General features: G+C 39.3%; 1 protein-coding gene across 7 annotated transcripts in view; it reads left to right on the top strand.

Annotated features, from left to right (window-relative positions):
* The window catches only part of FYCO1 (FYVE and coiled-coil domain autophagy adaptor 1), a 43,335-nt gene extending 24,506 nt beyond the window's left edge, over window positions 1–18,829 (top strand). For 4 of the 7 annotated variants that reach the window (XM_056483410.1, XM_056483403.1, XM_056483405.1 and 1 more), the window contains 7 exons: window positions 1,055–1,260; window positions 1,593–1,737; window positions 8,804–8,887; window positions 11,149–11,244; window positions 12,927–13,137; window positions 14,401–14,510; window positions 14,957–18,829. In XM_056483410.1, the coding sequence (XP_056339385.1) occupies window positions 1,055–1,260; window positions 1,593–1,737; window positions 8,804–8,887; window positions 11,149–11,244; window positions 12,927–13,137; window positions 14,401–14,510; window positions 14,957–15,032 (928 nt within the window). In that variant the 3' untranslated portion in view covers window positions 15,033–18,829. The remainder of the gene's footprint in view (window positions 1–1,054; window positions 1,261–1,592; window positions 1,738–8,803; window positions 8,888–11,148; window positions 11,245–12,926; window positions 13,138–14,400; window positions 14,511–14,956) is intronic. The other 3 variants (XM_056483408.1, XM_056483406.1, XM_056483409.1) reach the window with 2 other exon arrangements.
* Window positions 18,830–19,855: the final 1,026 nt, after the last annotated feature.

Here is a 19,855-nt window from a genome sequence, read left to right as displayed (position 1 = left end):
ACAAGTTTCAACATGCTGTGCAATTATAATATTGTTTATTTACAGTAGTTATGTTCAGAGATAACTAACTATTGCAGAGTAATCTTTTTTTTTTTTTAAAGTGAATATTAAATTATTTTCCCTACAGTTAGTGTTAGTTATCCAATCTAGATTTATTAAAAAGTATTTAAATTGATACATTTCAGGGTCCCAGTGACATGTTTGGTTTGGCTCTTTACTGTTCCTTATCCTCATGACCTGATTTGTCATGTAAGGAAAGAAGGAAGCACTGGAACTGTTTCCATTTCATGTGAATGTAAACAACATTCTATAGGGATTAGTGAATGGTGAAGCCATTTTGGGTAACAACTTCCAAATTACTCATTTCTGCTAAGGTCTGTAAAAGCTGCTTGTGTCTTCACCCAGTAATGATTTAAATGATTAAGAAGAACAAAACTAAAAGAATTTCCTGAGTAGCAGTCATCCCTGATGGATGCTTTTCTTCATGAAAATCTCAACATCTCTCATTAAAAAGTAGTTGACAAGTTTAATACTATGAAACTTCAGAGTGGAGAGGGCAGGAGGGATGAATGTACACGTGTCCAATACTGGATTTTTTTCCTTTCTGAAGGAAAGAGGGGTAGTTATGAAGCATAGACATACAGATGTGTTTTTAAAAGTCCTTATGATCAAATCAAGTTTTGTTCTACCTGTCTATGAGATCTTAAGTTCATTTTCTTCTTATATACTTAATATAAATTTTATTTATTTGCATTGTATATTTATGGACATTTGATTGGTTTATATATTTTTTTTTGTATTTTTAGTTTTTTCTGTTTTACCTGTTTATTAAGGTAGGAAATTGTGAGTGTGAATTTCTGTCCTGTGCTTCTCAAGAAGACTTGCTTCACTTCAGAAAGGAGCACAGTCTGTTATGAGTTCTGCCAGTGGGTGTAGCTTTCATGCTTTTGCAGAAAACAAGATCATTATAGAGAGCCCCAAACTCAGTCAATGGAGATATGTTCTGGACATATGTGATACTTTTCTAACACCTTTGGTTTTGAATCATTTCTAGAATGTGTGGCCGCATTTTCTGCTACTACTGTTGCAACAACTACATGGTGACCAAGCTTGGTGGAAAAAAGGAGCGTTGCTGCAGAGCTTGCTTTAATAAGCCTAGAGTCATTGTGGACAGTACAGATGACTCTGGATCCAGTGCCAACCAGGAAGGATCACCAGCTTCATTGGAATCACCTGTGTCACCATCTGAGAGGGCTTTTGGTTAGTTTATGGTTTGCATGCTGTGGAGAAATAAGTATGGTTCTGTCTCCAAGAAATCACATGGTCACCTCCTGCTCCAATGACCTGCAGGAGGTCATGGAGTGTTTTCATGGTGGGACAGATCCTGTCTTTGGATTTGATTGGTATTGAGATAAGTGTGTATGTTAAATGAATGTCAGTCAGACCAAGATTTTCCATTGGTTCTAATAGCTATTTAATGCTTCTTTAATGAAGAGGAATTGCCCAGGCTTCCCCCTTAAGGGTTTTGCTTGTTTGTTTTCCAGACAACCAGCTAATAGTATTTATTTTTTTTCTCTTTTTTTTTGGCACAGTTGCAAGTGAAGCCTCTAAACCACCAGATGATGCAGCTTTTGATATAATCACTGATGAGGAACTGTGCCAAGTACAGGAATCAGACTCTCTCCACAATGAAAGTCAGATGGAAAGAGACTCTCTGGATCAAAGCGTGACAGATCTGTGAGTAAACACTGCTTCTCAAAGAGGGGCCTCTTTGGGATTTGCTTTAGATTTTTGTTTTTCTTTTTTTCCTCCCCATTTAGTAAGAGTAGTCAACATCTCTGTAAAATGAAGACTTCTGTTCCCAGGCCACATGTTCATTAGAACAACACATGATAATTTTGGTCTATTTGCACAGTCAGCATTCAATTTAGTAAATCTAAACCACTCCATGCTCTCTCTCCACCTGCTTTACCACGCCACAGGGGAGTAGTCCCAGCTCTGTGCTGTCATCAGGCCAGCTGTCAACACTAAAGTCAGCATTCAGGCTCTCTGTGTCTGTAGACTTCCTTACTACCTTAGAGATGACAGCTTACAGAAAAGAACAATTCTGTAGCTACATCTGACACAAGTTTGGTTTTTTCCTTTCTTAGGAAAATGGGGGTGAGTGCAGATTTCAGTAATTTTTTAATATCTATTTCTACATAAATTACCAATGAAAAGGATTTAAGGCCATCTGAACGTCGAAATACTTGGTTTGCAAATTACATTGTAGTATTAAAGTTTAATGTGTATCCATTTTTAGGCAAAGTATTGCTTTACTATTGTTCAGATATTTTCAAATGTTTTACAAAAATTCTGTTCTTTAAAAATACATTGTCTTTTGAGAAGAAAAAACAAAAAAAGAGCAATTTCACCTAAATTATGTACTTGCTTTTCTTCCAAGCAGGAAAATAGGATAAATCTATATGCTAAACTGAAAATAGTCACAGAGTAGACTGCTGCTGTGAAAGCAGAACTAGACTCCTTTGCACTCAGCAGACCCATTTCCAGTATAAACCACAATGACTTGCAGTTTGGCTTGAAGACAGACAGTACAGTTTCTTTGGTAAAAATATTTTCAAAATTCTACATACTTGTTTCTTGGTAAATACCTTAAATGAGTTCTGCCTACTTTGTATACAGTTAACACTGACAGTATATTCCTGCTTATCATGTGCTGGGCAGGCATGAATGAACTGAGCTTCACTGTGCCCCTGTGAATTTAGTATTGCCTTTGTTTTGCAAAAGGACGATTTGTGGTGGGGAATTTTTGGTTGTTTTATGAAGAAAAAAGTGAGGTGTACTACTTCTTTTAATTCATGCTATCTGCAGCAGGTATAACACAGGTGAGTTAGCTCTGGAGAAAACAACCAGGAGAAGAGAAATAAGTGTAGGTCACCATTTGTTTTAATTCGAGATTGGTCTAAGTTCATTTTGTCTGACAAAGTACTCAAGCAGGAAGGAAGGATTGCCACTAATAAAGGGATTCTTGAAGAGCACCAATGGAACAACTTATTTGCAACATGTAAACTTTTAAAGGTTGTGCAGCTTCCCTTGTTGTCAGATTATAAGCAGGATACCCAGGAAACAGTGCTTTGTCCTCTGTTGCTTTTTGTTAGCAGTTTCATGAGCCAGTGGGACAATCCTACTGTGGTTGTACTTTGAACTTGAGGCATTCTTTGCAGAGAACACAAATGACACCTGCCCTTTTTCATGACACCTGTAATGTTTGGAACGTCTCACTAACCTAAGCATTGGAGAGGAGAATGGCCTTCTTGCATTGTAGATGACTTGAGCATCTTGTGTTGGTTGTGGGTTTGTGTTATGGGAGAGATCTAAAAACTGATATGTGAGTCAGATGATGGTGCGGTGCCTGTGGTGCATGTTAAAGAAAAATAGCAGGGCACAGTGGTGATTGTGACAGCACACAGGTTTTCTCATTTTGTTTCTGTGATGAGGAGTACATGTGTATCCACAGGTTGAGTGTCACTTAGCACAGGAGCAGGAAGTGCAGCATGAGGTACTTTGGTTGTTTGTGAGTAAATGTGCCAGAACCACGATACTGAGTATGAGCAAAGGTTCTGCTGCCCCTCTGTCCTATCTTTGACAGCAGCCCATGAGAGATGTACTGAAAATTTTCCACTATGTTTTCTCTCACAGTTCAAGGACCTGCAGTTCAGTGACTTTCTGAGCTACTAGTTTGACTGCTGCAGATTTCTTGGCTGTACTGGGCTGACTACCTTGAATTTCATGTAGAATTACCATCTTTATTCTTTTTGTTTCTAAAGTGTCCAGTTAAATGAGGCCTGATTTCTAGGTGGAAACTTCACACAGTCTCCACTGGCATTCCAATAATGTTGTCTTTGCATGAAATTGAATGTTTTGAGTAGAATTTACTTAGATATAGTGTCTGGGGAGCACACAAAGGATCCAAGATTGTGGTTGCTAGATGCAGGTCTTAGTAAGGCATACAAATAAGTCAGTTTTCAGGCTAAACTTCTTTATTGAGATCTGCTGAAAATAATCCAAGCTATTTTGGTTTTGCCAGAGATTTGAACCAGCTGGTGGAGCTCTAAAAATGAAGGAGATGAGCAGCCAGGAGAAGAAAGAGAAAGGAGGCTTGCTGTCTGTGATTGACATGGTCTCTTGATATAGTTTCTTATGATCTTACTCTGGCTGACAGCAGAGATTTTCACACTGACCACACCTAGAATATAAGGTGTGAGCCCTTGCCGAACTGAAAATGCAAGTTAGTCCTCAAAGCAGTGAACTATCTTAAAGGATATTCCTGTTCCTATTTGTCCCCCTTTTGGTGCCTACTATACTTTTACTCTATTTTTCACTTGGTCTCTTTACTTAACCCTGCCATTGTTGTTCTTTCCTTGAAGTGACGTGAAACAATTACAACAAAATTATTTTGTAACAGCAAATTTTGAGATGCTGCCTTTATTGGTACAGATCAGTTGAGAATCAATTAAAACCTTGGTCATCAACTATAGAGGTGTGGGGCAGAATAACAGAGATGATTCTACAGGCATAACTCTGACTGATCTTGAAGTAGCTCTTTCCTAAAAGTTAGGATTAAGCAACAGTTACTTCATCCTATGTGTGTTTGGACCAAACCAATCAAAATCTTAAATGTGAGAAGCTGAGATTAATTGTGAAATTGTGATACATCCTGCTACTTCAAGGCTCATGGGTTTTTTTTTTGAAGTGCTGTATTTTTAAACTCTTATTTCTAAAGCATTCACATTTACATATTGTGTTCTAAAACAAAGGGCCCCAGGATAAAACAAGTGCACTGTGTTCACTCTGTTTCCATTTTTATGTGTTGTAGCCATAACATGCCTGCAATAAATGTTGCGGCAGCAAAATCAAGATTATAGACAGCAGAAGAGTGAAAAAACCCCAAAGTTGCCACTAGTCTGATACAGGAACAGTTTACTCACACCTTGGTAGTGGTAGAACGAACATCTCAGCTTATTTGCACAGTGGTTGTTTTGCTTTGGATTATTTTCTTTTTCTTGATAACTTGTAACACTCTTTGCTGACCTAAGTGGCTGGGCAGGGTGTGGTGTAGCTGAAAGGGGGAAGTGAATGTGGTCTGAAGCATTCCCTGCCCATTGCAGAACCAGCCAGGAAGGAGAGGGGACAGGAACATCTCTTGCCATGAATATTTGGGTAAGAATACACAGCACAACTATAGGAAATATTTTTATAGATCTGTTCTTTTGAAGACTTTTAGCATACAGTACAGTTTTAATAATTAAGGAGTAGCAGATGATCAGGGCTAGCATGGGAATAAAATAAGCAAGAGTCACTTGGATCACTTCAAGAACCAGTTCTGTGTGATAGTTTGGGTATTCTTCCTGACATATTGTCTTATCAAAATTAACACTTCCTGAAAAACAAAGTATGGTGCAGCAAATGCTCGTGAGATCACCCAGATCAAGACAGTGATGAATTTGCTTTGTGTCATTCGTTTGGTTTGACACATGGGCTTTGGTGGCAAAAGTAACAGCAAATAAGCTGGTCAAAGGTGATAGACATTAGAGTTAAAACATTGAAGTGTATATAAGCCCCATATAATGTGACATGCCACAGTGCCTGAAGTCCACTTCTGAGCAGCAGAGTATGCCCAGAGTGGCAGCATCCAAAGAAAAACCCAGTTAGCTATAGCCACATTCAGCAGAACTACTGTCTGTTTCTGCCAGAATCTTTAGTTTCACGTAGCAGCTTAGTATGACAAAGCCCAGTGCATTTCTGGCTAGGCCAAGGATGACAACAACAAAATACATATGTGGCAAGAAGACTCTTATTAATATGAAAATTCTCATTTTTTTTTTTCCATAGGGATCAGTGATGGAGAAGTTATAATGAAAGCTAGCAGCATCTGTAGTTGCCATGTTGCCTTCTTTTTAAAGGCAGCCTAGAAGGAGACATATTGAGATTTTTTTACTCAGCAAATAATTAAATCCTAATGCATCCAGGAGACAGACAAAATCCTAAGTGCAAACAGATAAGAGTTGTAGTAAAGCATCCATGACAGACAAAAACAAATCTATTTATTTGCTGAAGAGGATTGTCCTGGCAGTCAAGACCCAAACACAACAGCTGGTGGATTTGAATACATCATCTGTTACCAGATTTATACTGATGGAGACTCAAAAGCATACTCAATTACAAAGAGGCTTCTGAAAACAGTATAAGGATTAAGCTTTCTAATACATCAGTGATTCAGTGCTTGGACTGAGGGTTTCTGGGGAAACCCATGGGAGAAATAGAATTTGTTTTGCCAGATTTACCAAATTTAGTCTCAGGTCGCAGGCTCTGACATCAGAGTTGTTTGGCTTGGGTTGGACCTGTCCCAAAAGGTAGAGTTTGAGTCTTAATGAGTACTTCAGAATTTGTGGTTCAGTTAAGCCTCATCTTGTTCTTTAGATGTCAGTCACATCATCAGATGGCAGCACTTCTTCCTTTCCCCATTTCAAGTGATTTACTGAATCACAGAGGATTTTCATTAATGTACTACATTTGTATTGCTCTCAGAGGGAGGAGTGACCAATTCTCTGTCAGCCCCTTCCATCACACTCCCTCTCAAGTGTCGATGGGGTTTTGCAATGTCAGCTCTCCAAGTTAAGGAGAGGCTTAACTCCTTAAGCCTCTCCTTAACTCAACAGCCTTGCAATCAGGGCTGTTGCCAGCACATGAAAGTAACAGCCCTAAAACTAGTCATCTTTGCAAGCTGTTTACCTGGTAAATTAAATCTTTTGTGAGATAGGTTTATTGGCTTTTTAAAGATTTAGCCCAAAAGCTAAGTGCCCTCTCTCTTGAGCTACAAAATCATGTTTCTGTGAGATTAATCCTACTACAAGATATTACTCAGCATAAGATTAGGAGAACTCACCTCTGAATACCTAAAATTGGCTGAAGGGCCTCACCCAGTGAGTTCTAATGTACAGCAGTTCGAGTGTCCCTTTTGTCTGCAAGAGAGGGAAACACTATTGAGAGAAATGAGCCCACGCAGGCAGATCCCTGCAGCAACCTGTGCTACCTTAGCTGGAGTGCTTCTGGGACTCTGACTTGTAGTGCAGTGAGCTTGCATCTCTGACTACTTGAGTTTGATACCTGCAAATGGGTATAAAAAAAACAGCACCAAATTTGACTTATTTCTGCAGCATCATTTATTGAAAGAACACTACTGACACAAGAAATTTAAGTCTGTGTAATGCTCTTTAAAAACTGAGTTCTCACTTGTGCTTCATTGCATATGATAGCAATTTCTCTGCCTCTAAGAAATAAACTGGGAGCAAGGTGCTAAATATTCACAAACTATTCTTGTCAAACAGGGGAGCAATAGGTTGTGATAACCACCTGCTTTTATCAGTTATTTTCAGATGCAGAATAAGGTATGATGATGACACAGCAGTGGCTAAGCTGTGTGGTAACATGGGTTGTGTGAATTTATCCCCTATAGGGAGCAGGCTGAGAGATTAGCTGGTTCTCCTGGATGGGTCATTCTGAAGAACATTTGATTGTAAAGCTGTGAAGGACCTTGGGTGCAGAAACCACCCTGGCTGCAGGGAACCTGCAGGCTCAGGGATGGAGCAGCCTCTGTGGAGGTGCAGGCTGGGCAGGGAGGGCTAGGCAGCAGCTCTGCTGAAAGGACCAGGGGCTCCTGGTGGATACTGGTGTAAACTCAGGCCAGAAACTTTTTCTGCTATAGCTCTTCTATAATTCTTCCTCAGTTTCCCTTAATAGCCTCTAAAGAACTGTGTGAAAAGAAAATTCAAAGGTATCTTAACTAGTGTTACCCACAGAGGTGGTTGTAGCCTTAGTGACCTACAGGCTACAGTATTTGGGCTATACTGGCAGCAGCTTGTCAGTGTTTTTAGTGTTGATTTCCAGTCATCTGTTTGCTGCCTCCTGCTGGAAAGGGGATTTGAAAGCACTCTGGTAATCCCTAACTGCTTGTTCTGAACATTTTGCAAATGCAATGTTTGAAAGCTGTCTTCATCTCAAAGCCTTTGCCAAACCTCATCCCTATCACAATAAAAAAAAAAAAATTAAAAAATTGCGCATTGTCCTCTGCAGCACAGAAATAGTCCTTTGTCATGATTGTTTCCCTAGCTTGCTTTCTCTGTGTTGTCTCTTGTCTTGAAGATAGAGTGTGACCAGTTTTAAGGCTGGGGAGTCCTTTTGTATTGTTTGTTGGTTGTTTTTTCTTTGTTTCATATAGGATGTAGCATAGCTAAGTTATGCATACTTTTTTGAGAAATAGCTGGGATTTCCTTTATAGCAGTAAGCTGCTCATCCATAGCACCTAATGATGGATCTTCAAGTTCATCCATCTTTTTTTTGTGTAGTTTTGCAGTTGTCTGTGAGATGTTTTTCCCATCTCAATGTATGCCAGAGTTCGCCCTTAACACTTCCATCCCTTTCCCACCAATACACCTTCATGCAAAAAACCGTCTTGCGTCTTAAAAACTCAGTGAGCTCTGTATTCCCCTTGCTCCATCCCAAATCATGCCTCTTTTCTTGCCCATGTCAAGGGCTGTCTGTGGTATCCTTCCTTCCAATTCTTTACTGTCCTCTATTTTTTCTGCCCTCTTTCTATTTTTTCTGCCCTTTGTTGGTTAAAGAGGAAGGCTAATAACTAAGTTAGGGTACCTGGGGTGGGTCTGACCTGCTAGATAACAGCAGGCCCAGGGAATCATTGGTGCACTTCAGCATAATGCCTTTGATTGTTTCTTTGCATTTTCAGATGTGTTTGCTGGGCTAAGCAGCTGTTAGGGGCTCTGTACAGCCTCCAGTCTCCGTTTCAGGTTTCTGCCTTTCACACAATTCGGTAAGACTCGCAACTGGATGACAGAAGTTCTCTCCAGAAATCATTGCACTGCTGACAGGCAGATGGCTTCTGGGATTTCACTGCTCAGCCACATAAAGACACCTCAGACACATAGCTACAGCTGCTCAGGCGTTTATGAAACAGAAAATTGCCAAGTGCAGATTTGAACCAGCTTTTTTCAGGTTTTAATTCTAGAAGTGACTTCTAACTTTTAATTCCCCAAGCCATTTATGATGTTGGCCACAGTATTTTTAGCATCATTTGTAAGAAATGCTTTCCATGTATGCACATCAGACCAGACCATGCACCTTAGGGATGGGAACTAACAGCAGGTGCCTGAGGAAGTGCATAAGAACAAGACAAACATGAAGCAATAATTCTTCAAAATGCTCTATTAGCTTCCAACTATCTGTGTCTTGAGGCTTTGCTGAATCAGAGCTGTTCTCTTCTTGCTGTAGTGTCTTTTCCATGTTTCAGTTCTTTCTGCTTTTAGCCTCACTTCATTTCACTTTTAAAAAGAAAAAGAAGGGAAACAATACAGACTGTTTAAATAGATATACCAGAGGGTGCATATTCAGAACCTGGCAAGCTGCAGGAACATCTTTAGTGTTGACACAGAGGGTGAATCAGTCATGCAAGAATAAATTCTCCTGTAAGGAATAAAATGCTCCAGTTTAATCATGGTGCTGTTTCTTATATTATAGCATACCAGACCTTAGTTTAAACTGTTAGACTCAATGAGATATCATAAAGAAAAGGAGAATTTTCTTTGTGATTATAAGACACTTTGGTTTAATGCACAAATTAGGAGACTTAGCATTCCCATAGCCTTAGATATGTGGTGAATGTATTGGATAGAACAGCTAAGTGACAAGCTAACACCTAAACATGTACTTGGTTGCAGCAGCAGGAATAAAGAATATTGTGTGTTAGATGAGAACATGGAGCATATATTGGTCCTGGGATTTAATATACATTTCAGGTTTCCAAATGAAAGGTGAAATTAATGGATTAAATTAACAACTCTAGTGGCATTGTGTAGTAAATCATGGAGTTTGACACTCCTGGAAGGCCTGTCATTGTGTAGTTCTCTTGCTCTGCATGAATTCAAGGCTGTGAAGTTAAAGCTGCGTAGCTAATGTGGTGGGATGGGAGACTTACCTGGATTGCAGCATGAAGCCGGTTGCTGTTCCCACTGTGCAAGCAAAATATATGTGTAGGTTTACAAACTGTAGTTTAGTTTTCTATTTTTTTGGTTTTTGCTTGTTTTATTTTTTCAGAATCAGTTTCCTTATCTGGTTGTATAAAGATAGTTAACAATGAAATTATTTCTATCAATAAGTATTTGTACAGATGTTGTACTGACTTTATGGACCAACACATACTAAGTACTTCATTCCTACATTCCTAGTGTCTGGTTACAGCTCAGGTTTTGGCACTTAATTACTGCTTTGAGTCTCCCATGCACATCCCAGCTCTCTCTTTAGGGTATTAACAGTAGAGGTGTGACTCTGAAGAAGTCAAAAGTTATTCAAGAGGCTGCAAGAATAAAAGAACAGAATATTGGGATAACAGTTCATTAAGTGTATAGACAGTGGGTGTGGTTTAGTTTGCAGTCAGAACAGTAAATTCATCCTGTTTCCAAACAATAATGTCACTGCACTAAACTGACATGTAATTGCATGTGTTGACACAGTATATTCAGTTGCTGCTTGTGACTACCTGAAGGAGATATTTTCTTCTGCTCAGCAGTGCTGCATGTAGAGCAATATCCCATTGGATTAAAATAAAATGCTAAACTAGGCATTGGTTTTGAGAACTGGTCACAGCAAGTGTGGCAATTATGCTCTCTTGGGGCATTACTGCACTTAGTGGTTCAGAAGCATATATGGTATTACATTTTATTAGATACCATTGGTTTCTGGAAGGAACCTACCAGCTGGTTCCCTGTTTTATGGGAACAAGAGCTTAATTGTCTCAAACTGCTGGAATGCAGAGAGACAAAACAAGAAACAGTCAGAGAAGCTCTAACTTACATGGAAACTATCAGTGTTTGTTTCCTGACTCTCAAACTCATCCTTCTCTCTGTGTCCAGCCCTGTAATTCATACCTGGTATTCACCGAGAGCATACACCTTTTTTGAGGTAAGGAGTGGATAGCAGGTCATAACACTTCTATTTTAGGAAGGCATCAGCATGCAGATCGCATTTGATCACATTCTACTCAGAGAGTCATGATTTTCCTTCTTTTTCTTGTTCTAGAAACAGCACATGTAATTCTTCAACCTTCGATGAATCTGAAGACTGGCAAGTTGCTCAAGATGCTGAGATATGCTTGTTGAAGTCAGGAGAAATTATGTAAGCAGAACAATTTCATTGCTATAGGTGAAAGCTTAAAGGCTGAGCTCAGATACTAGCTATGTGAGTGCAAGCCTTGCAGGCTCCTGGAAGAGCTGCCCACTTGTGTCCCACAGTAGAATTTGGTCTGAGGATGAGAAGATGTAACTCAACCATGCAGAGCAGCAGCAATGAGCCAGATCTTCTCTCTTCAGTCCTAGAAAACTTCAGTGCAGATAGGAAATGTTTTCTCATGTTATGTGGGCCTATGCTTTTCCTTCTATTCCCTATTTTTACTGCAGGAATCACTGTCAATATGAAGGGGGTTTAGAAAGAAGGCTGTGCAATTCTGGCAATTCTAAAAGAAATTGCAAGGGCAAGTCAGGGATTGCAGCTCTAATTGACCTTTGCCAAAGGGAGGGAATTCGTGGCCCTTTGGAGCATATATCTGTTATTTATTGGTGGCTTCCCAGAATGTGTTTTGCCTACTCTGGTTGATACATGCCATAGCATAAAATGTTCATCTAAGCCTCAGCTCAAGTTCTGTGTGTACTGTGTGTGCATAATTCTCTGCATGTGTGCTCTGGAATTCCTAGTTACATGCAGTAGTGATACATCATGTCACTTGCACAGCCAAGAAGGGAATCCAGTATGTGGAAATGCACATATCTTAGAGAAATTCACCTTTGCTCACTGTCCCCTTAAACCTAGCTTTGAAATTTTGCCTTAGTCATGGGAAAGGTTTTAAACTTCTGACTGCAAGGAGATAAATCAGTCCATGTTTCAACTTCATTGCTGCTATTCAGAGATCAAGGTAAATAAAGCAGTAACTAGAATCATAGCTGGTCTGTAAGGCCGAACCAAGAATGATATTGTTTATTAAAATCAGAGGTCACATGAGACACGACAGGACTGTGGTTTACTCTGATCTCATTGATCTGCAAACAGTTTGTTTGGCCTGAAGAGTTACAGATAAGATTAGTTTTAGTTAGGGTAATGTAGGTGAGATCCCACAGATCTTAGAAATTACAGGTTTCCTCTGAAGAAAGTAACCAGTGTTCTCCTGCTTCAGGGCCTCACTGTTCACATTTTTAAATAGATACCAGAATGAAGTCAGCTCATCTAAAGCTGTAGGGCTCTGCATCATCTAGATGCTAAGAATTTCCTTTTTAACTTGAAATATTTTGAGTTAGGTTTTTTTTCCAGCATGGTTGGGTAAAACAGACCCAGATGTAGCATTAAGTGCTTCAGAACAGAGCTGCTGTTCACATTCCATCCACCTCTCCCTGCTTTACTCCTGATCCCTCCTGTTTCCTGTGCAAATTTTTATATTCACCTAGGAAGGTGAATAAACCAGGGAACTTACTTTTTGTTTAAAAAGAACAGTAGAGGGCAGCACTCCTTTCTTATTTGTAGTAACTCTAAAAAGCTTGATTCCAGAACTGGTTTTCTTTAATTGAAATGAAATAAATAAGTGAACAAAATCCAATCCTGCCAGAGCAGTGAAGGTTCTTAATATCAGTCAACTTTTTTGTAGTTCTTACCTTCATCTGAGTCTGAATTTTCATGCATCTTGTGGACCTGTCCCAAATATTCTGTGGAGTCTACTTGAAACAGATGGAAAGTAAAAATCATTGATTAGTGGCTTTGTCTGAGTAAGTGGATTGGATCTCTTCAAGTACTTGTATATTTCTCCCTCACAGGATGAAATTACCCCTTACAGTAGAAGAGATCATGAATTTTGGAGAAAGCAACAAAGAGCTGTTTATCAAATCCAGCACCTACAGTGTCATTCCCATCACTGTTACAGAGATGGGACTAACAATTAGCTGGATCTTCTCATCAGACCCCAAAAGCATATCCTTCAGCGTTGTCTACCAGGAGTCTGAAGACACGCCGCTGGATCAGTGCAAAGTAAGGCCTTTGTCTCCCTGCTACTTTAGAGGCTGTAGTGCTCTACACTCATCCAGCCTACAGGAATTGACAAGTATTGCTAGGAGGTCTTTCACCAGAATGCCAGTTGCTATTGCATTCATGATTTGTTTCTCCAGTTAAGCTGCAGTTCTGCTAAAGGCAAAGCTACATCTTTAATGTTGCCTGCAAAAGTTGAGTTGAAAAGTCCCTGTAGCTTCCATTGGTGGCAACAGAAATTCACCCAGTATTATTAAGCAAAATTAAACATCCAAGTCTGTAAATTTTTTTTTCTCATTTTCACTTAGTTAGTAAAATCTTTAAGGCTGGCTTTTCTAGGCTCTTGAGCAGAAGCCACAGGAAAACAGACAAATTTTTTGGTTTGCCTACATTTCTTACAATGAAGGATATAATTAAGTGCCTTGACAGTGTGCAAAATCTCTTTGCCAGTGCCCAACGTACCTGGTTTTATATGTGCTGTCCATATTTCATGAAGATTAGAGATTAAATAAAACTGTTTTACTCAACTAATTGCAAAGTTTTGCTGAAGACAAGGCAGCTGTTGGTTTAATCCGCCGTGGTAGGGTGAACTCTATGTCTGTGTAAGGCATTTATATAGCTTGTGTTAATTTACTGCACAGTTATTAAGTCCATGTAAAACATTTCTTTTTCTTAATCTAAAAGCTGAATGAAGTGTGAATGCTGCTTTTGTCTTGATGTATTTCTTTGGTAAAACTTAGTGTTTTATAGGGTCATCCTTAATCTATGTCAGCTGCTCTTCTGACAGCTGTGCTAGGGGTTTACAGCAACACACACATAGAACCACAGATACACACACTTTTGCTGTAAGCTCAAATAAACAATTAAGATTTGCTAAGAAAGCTTATTTTATAACGCAGGAAGTATAAAAACATATATTAAAAGATATATTTAGCTAAATCCTGCTCCTGGATACATGGATTTAATGTACCACTTGCTAAAGTTTCTTAGGTTAACATCTAAAGGTTCAGAATTTGATTCTGTCTCTAAAGCAGAGATGAATAGTTATAGGTTAGTGTTGCAAAGATATAATCAAAGAAAAACAGATGTCTCACTATGAGATTTTAGTTTGGGTGGTTTTTAATGCTAATCAGTTAAAGTAATTAGTTTTGCAGGCATAGATGCACTTCGGGAGTTTCGAGGTGGCTGAAATCAAGATTTTCTGAAAGAAAATGCCAATTTATAGGGCAAATAGTAAACTTAATTTTGATTTGTATTGAATTCCAGGTTCTTATCCCTATGACTCGCTGCAACTCTCATAAGGAAACTATCAGAGGACAGGTGAAAGTCAGAAATGCTGGAATCTACACCCTGATATTTGACAACACATTCTCTAGGTAGGTCTTAGCCAGGCATAAAAGGTGAAATGAGCTTGGTTTTACAGACTGGAACTGATCAGATGTACCATTATTCTGACATTCAGAAGTAAGTATAAGAAATTTTTCCTTGCTTGCCAAGAGGTGTTTAAGATTGAGTTTTGGTTCTTGTTTGGGTTTTTTTTTTTTTTTCCTACCCCTACAGCAGAATTCCATTCTTCTTTCTGAACCTCTGGGAGGGTTAACAGAAGTAAGCAAGTCATTCATGACTCATTCCAAGACAGTTTAGTCAGGATTGTCATCTTTTTTACAACAAACCTGATGGCCCTTGCACAGGCATACTTCTTTTTGAAAACAGTGAATTTTTTGCCCAAGTGTAAACTGAAAGACTGAATACACTTTTAAGGCTTCCTCTGTTATTGGCTTCAGCTAACATGATCTTTTTGCTCTCTTTCTTTCCTTGACAGGTTTATCTCAAAAAGAGTGTTTTATCACTTGGCTGTTGAGCGACCTGTCATCTATGATGGAAGTGATTTTCCATAGCCTTTACTATACTGTGTATTTTTAATTAAATTTTTAAGAGATGCTGTTATTTATGTACACATGTAAGCATTCTGATTACCACTGTGTTTGAAGACTTTGAAACTATGCAATAGTTCTAATGCACTTAAGAGGAGATGTGTACACTAAAAACGGAAGCCTTTTCAGGAACACTAATGGTTCTGTACTGTGTACAGATTGCTGAAAAGCCATGTTGTTTGGTTTAACAGGTCAATAATAACCAATTTTTTTCAGTGGGGAGAAAAATAAGTGTGGGGGTGTCTAAATGCAAACTGAAATTCTCTGCTGAAAATTGAGCTATTTTTCTTCCAAAAATATCCTTCAAAAGGAAATTTAAAGAAAGATGCCTATTTTTGACCTCTTCACTGAGGTGTAAACATAATCATCTCTGTTCTGCTGTACTGCTTTTACAGTCAGAGCAGCAATTATGCAATACTTCAGTCTTCACAGTCAAATATTGTAATCCATCTACAATTTTTTATCTTTTCCAAGTTTTATAAGCAGTAAACCATAGGAGTTTTATACATTTTGGGCTAAGAATTGGTAAGTCTTAACAGGCTTTTTCCAATGCTGTGGCACTGAATACCAGTTACAAAATAATAAATACGAAGCAGCAATTCCTTTACTTTGGCTCACCATGCTCTGTATGTTGGCCCATGGAACCCAGTTCCTATGGTAAGCACCAGTGGCAGAACACAGAACATCCCCTGTGGAATAAAGTACTGCTCACTGGGTCATATTGGGAAGAGGAGCCTTCCTTTTTCCTGCCTTAGCACCTTAGTCATCAGCATTCACAGGAAAGCACAGTTTCTAAGATCACCAGCATCTCTCTGTCTAGACCATGTGGAAGGCAGCAATAATGTTTGAACTGGTCTCAAAATGTCAATCCAAAATGGAATGCATATCCAGGCCTGGTGAGCTCTCCACCCAGTGGTGTTAGTTTATTTTGTCCCTTTCCTAAGCCTTGCAGTTGCCCAATCCAGCTGCTAACTTTCTGTCTCAGATTTGGGGGGCTCTTAACACTGCCTTTTAAAAAAAGACTGGGTTCTCAGTTTTACAACATTTCTATGCAAACCATCTGCTTTCTGTACAGAATTTCACCTTTTGGCAAAACACCCAAAAGTGGATTTTTCTGTATTAAAAAAACCCTTGTCTTCCAATAGAATGGCAAAACATTTGGCAGGAGGAAGAAGAAAAGCTCTTTCTCCCAACCAGCCCTCCTTACAATTTAAGTGTGTCTGATTTCTCATGTTACTGTTCTCCCAAGGAAACCTCAGACCTGGAGGGTTTTAGTGCAGCAGTTGGTAGAAGACCAGCACAACCTATGAGGAACCCTGTAGAGACTTGGTGGAAGCTGTAGCTGGCATACAGGGGTCCTGGTGGGAGACAGAAAATAAAGCATGAGGGGAAAGAAGAAAAAGGGCAAGCATAAACTGAAGCAAATGGTTTGGGGAGAGGAAAGGGGCAAACTTGTAAATGTAAAAGCAAGGAGAGGGAATTGAGGAATGAGCTCATCTAGGGAAGGTGGTCAGGAGAGGCCAGCTGGTGTTTATGTTTTGCTGGTCCAGTCCAATACCCATAAGCAATCTCCCACCCCAAAAGATAGGTTGTTTTAAAGGTGGAGATCACAAACCAAGTGTTGGACATTTACATAGGAGCAGCTGAGGCGGAGGGAAATTTATGATCATAGAAAAGAAAATAATTGCAGTTAAAGCTAAAGGTTTCTCATCATTCTCATCATCATCAATTGCTCCAGTTGTTAACAGCATATAATACTGTTATATAATATTATATATAATATTATATAATTTTATATTAAAAAAAAAAAATTGTGAAAGAATGACTACTTTTCATGGAGCACCTAGGATTTAGGTCTCTGGCTCATCAATAGCATTCCCTTGCCTTCAGTGGCCTTTTGCCCCTTGGTGGTGGTGTGCTCCCAACCCTCTGCCAGGCAGTGGTCAGTGGAAGGTGCAAGCTCCTGAAGGCTGCAGTGCAGTTTAGCCCTGACCTGGTTGTGTGCATGAAAATGAGATGGAAGAGAGACTGATGTGGGCAATAAAAAGCAATAAATGGCACAGATCCATTAATGAATTACAGCATATTACAGTCTTGAAGCTATGTTTTATATTTAATTAGGCAAGAAGAGATTATTTATTGCTTAAAAATGAAGTACTATGTACCATATGCTATGCAGTTTCACTGAGCTGTTACTGAAGTCTGCTGCATTTTTCTCTTAAGCTTTTAGGTGTGGTTTTTAAAAACATTTTGCTGTTGTTTACTTAGAATACTAATTTTACTGGGATATCTTTCTTAAAATGCCAAATGTAAAGTAAAGGGACACTGTCAAGTATCTTCAGCCAAAATATGACATCTCTGTAAAAAAATATTTGAAGTCTCTCTACTAAAAATAATTTCACAGCCTTGCTTCTTGGTTTCCTCTCCACATCCACGTCTTGACATTTTTTTATCCTGTGACATATATTTATAAGCCCCTGTTCATGTAGCTCTTAAAATAATTGTCTCCATGTAGTAAGGCAGATGTTTCCCTGGAGGTCTCTCATGTAGACAGTCCTGAGACTGGCTAAAGCCTATGTTTGGGAGAAGGAGAGTAAATCCACTGGATTACTCTCGTTTAGCATTTGAGTCTTTATGGCCTCTTTTCCTCAGGTTTTCCTGCCATTTGATAGTAATTTTGTGGCCTTTTTTGTCTCCCTCTGAAAGAGGACTAAGAATGGGAGTCAGAACCTCTAGTTTAAAGATGAAAATGTTTGCTTCTGACCAAAGACAGTACTTAAGGAGAAAAAGTTTCAAATTATGAAATATCAGGCTGGAAATGTTGCAAGTGGACAAGAGTGCAGCAGTTCAAAGAAGCTTCCCAGGAGCAGTAATCCCATCATAACAGCTGGAAGAGGCTGTGCAGAGACAGTAAAGAACCTGACATAAGTAGAGACCTTTTGTTTAAATGTCCCAGACAGTTCATTACTGGAGTCATGGAAACCCAATAAAGGACTTTGAACAAGGGCAGGCTTGTGAAAGAGATTATTTCATTGTGCAAGAGATTATTTCATTCAAGCACCTCATTCTTCCATTCATAAAATGCTTGTTCATGTGAGCTATGCCAGCAATGCTGAAAAATCTATTTATAGGTTCTCAGGTGATCTGTTGAATTGAGTTTTTTATTATCTGCAGGAATGCAATAAAGTGAAAAATATTTTAAATTGATCATAGAATTAATTGAAGGAGATGTCACATTCATAGGACAAAGAGTGGTCAGCATAAGCAATTAGATGTTTTTCTGGGTGCTGAATAGGGTAAAGAGATATGGAGGGTAAGATTTTTTTGTTACGAAGAGGTTTATGCAAAGGAAAGAATGTAGTTTCTTCAAGAAAGTGACAGTGTTCCTTTACTAAACATTACTCAATGTTACTTTATGAAAAATGAAAGAGGTATTACACAAGAGTGCACCATGTTACAGAATAGCAAAGCTACAAAAGCCTGACTTCTTTCCTAAAACTGAAATTGCACTATAGTTTTAATTGTGCTCAATCACTGAGGTTGTAACTTGTTCAGAAGCATCTTTTGGTCTTACCTGCCAAAGAATTGCAAGCCCTGTTCACATCAAACTTACTGCTCCAGATATGGAAAAATCATGTATACCAGTGTCTGTATAGTTACAGAAATGTAAACGGTTGTGTTGGAATGTTTTTCTTGATGCTTTTTTTTCCCCCCTTTTTTAACCTCAGGAATTTAAGAATAAAATTCTTTATCATTGTGAATGCTTGTCCCTTTTTTGCCTTGTACAGATAGCTTTGTGTGGAAGATAAATCTCATGACTGCATAATCTACTTGGGGTTTTTATGAAATTTATATTGTGTCATCCCCTCATTTCAAAGCTACAATTACCAATAGAAGTTTCAGAGCATCTCCGGAGGCATCTGGAGTCTTGGCTCCTCTAGGAGAGGCTCCAGCAAAGCCTGATCTGGAGTATGAGGGAGCTGCAAAGAGTGAGTTTTACATATAGCCAGTTCATGTGTAAGTGACCATACCTTTCTGTGCCTCTGCTCTGCAGGGAAATGCTGCAGCCGTTGAAAGTCTTTGTCCATCTTCAGTAATGCATTTTTATCTGTACTGGGTAATAACACCCTCCCTTGGTGCTAGGGGAAAGGCTCTCCCATCCCTACTTCTGCCTTATATTTCTTGGTCTGTGCCCCAAGAACACCAAGGCACCACAAGGCTTTGGCATACACAGGATAACATTTTTCTGTGAAACAAAACATGGTCATTTCTTCTGACCATGTGAAGCTGCCACAAGATTGTGTTATCCTCTGCATTAGTCCTTGAAGTGTCACAGGGATGCTTTGAAGTCCAAATATAGTAATAATTCCTGTACTTTCACACCCTTCCGTCACTTCCTTGCTGTCTGGAAGAGGTATTTCTGTAAAGACATTGCTGTTTCAGGCAGAGCAGGCATTGGGTAGGCAGGTTTGCCTGCACAGAGTGAAAGTTTCTCATGGGCTCTCCCAGCTTCCTCCCCTTGTACCATAAGCAGGCTGGTGCCACGCTACATGACTGGTGCATCACAGTGATAACACAGCACTTGGGGTAGGGACAAGTCCAGCTGCCTCTTCAAAGAAGAGCAACAGCATAAGAGACTACAGCCCAAAAAATGCCCCCGAAGAGAAGGGAGAGGACCCAAGCTATGGTAGCTCTCAGGCCTCTCCCAGGACTTCCAGCTTGGTGCCCATCCTGCTAGAGCTGTGTGTAAAGCATGAGCAGAGTCCCCTGGGACTGCTCATGGGACA

Source organism: Oenanthe melanoleuca, chromosome 2 (assembly GCF_029582105.1).
Source record: "Oenanthe melanoleuca isolate GR-GAL-2019-014 chromosome 2, OMel1.0, whole genome shotgun sequence".
NCBI lineage: Eukaryota > Metazoa > Chordata > Aves > Passeriformes > Muscicapidae > Oenanthe > Oenanthe melanoleuca.
This window is presented reverse-complemented; position numbering and strand designations above follow the sequence as displayed.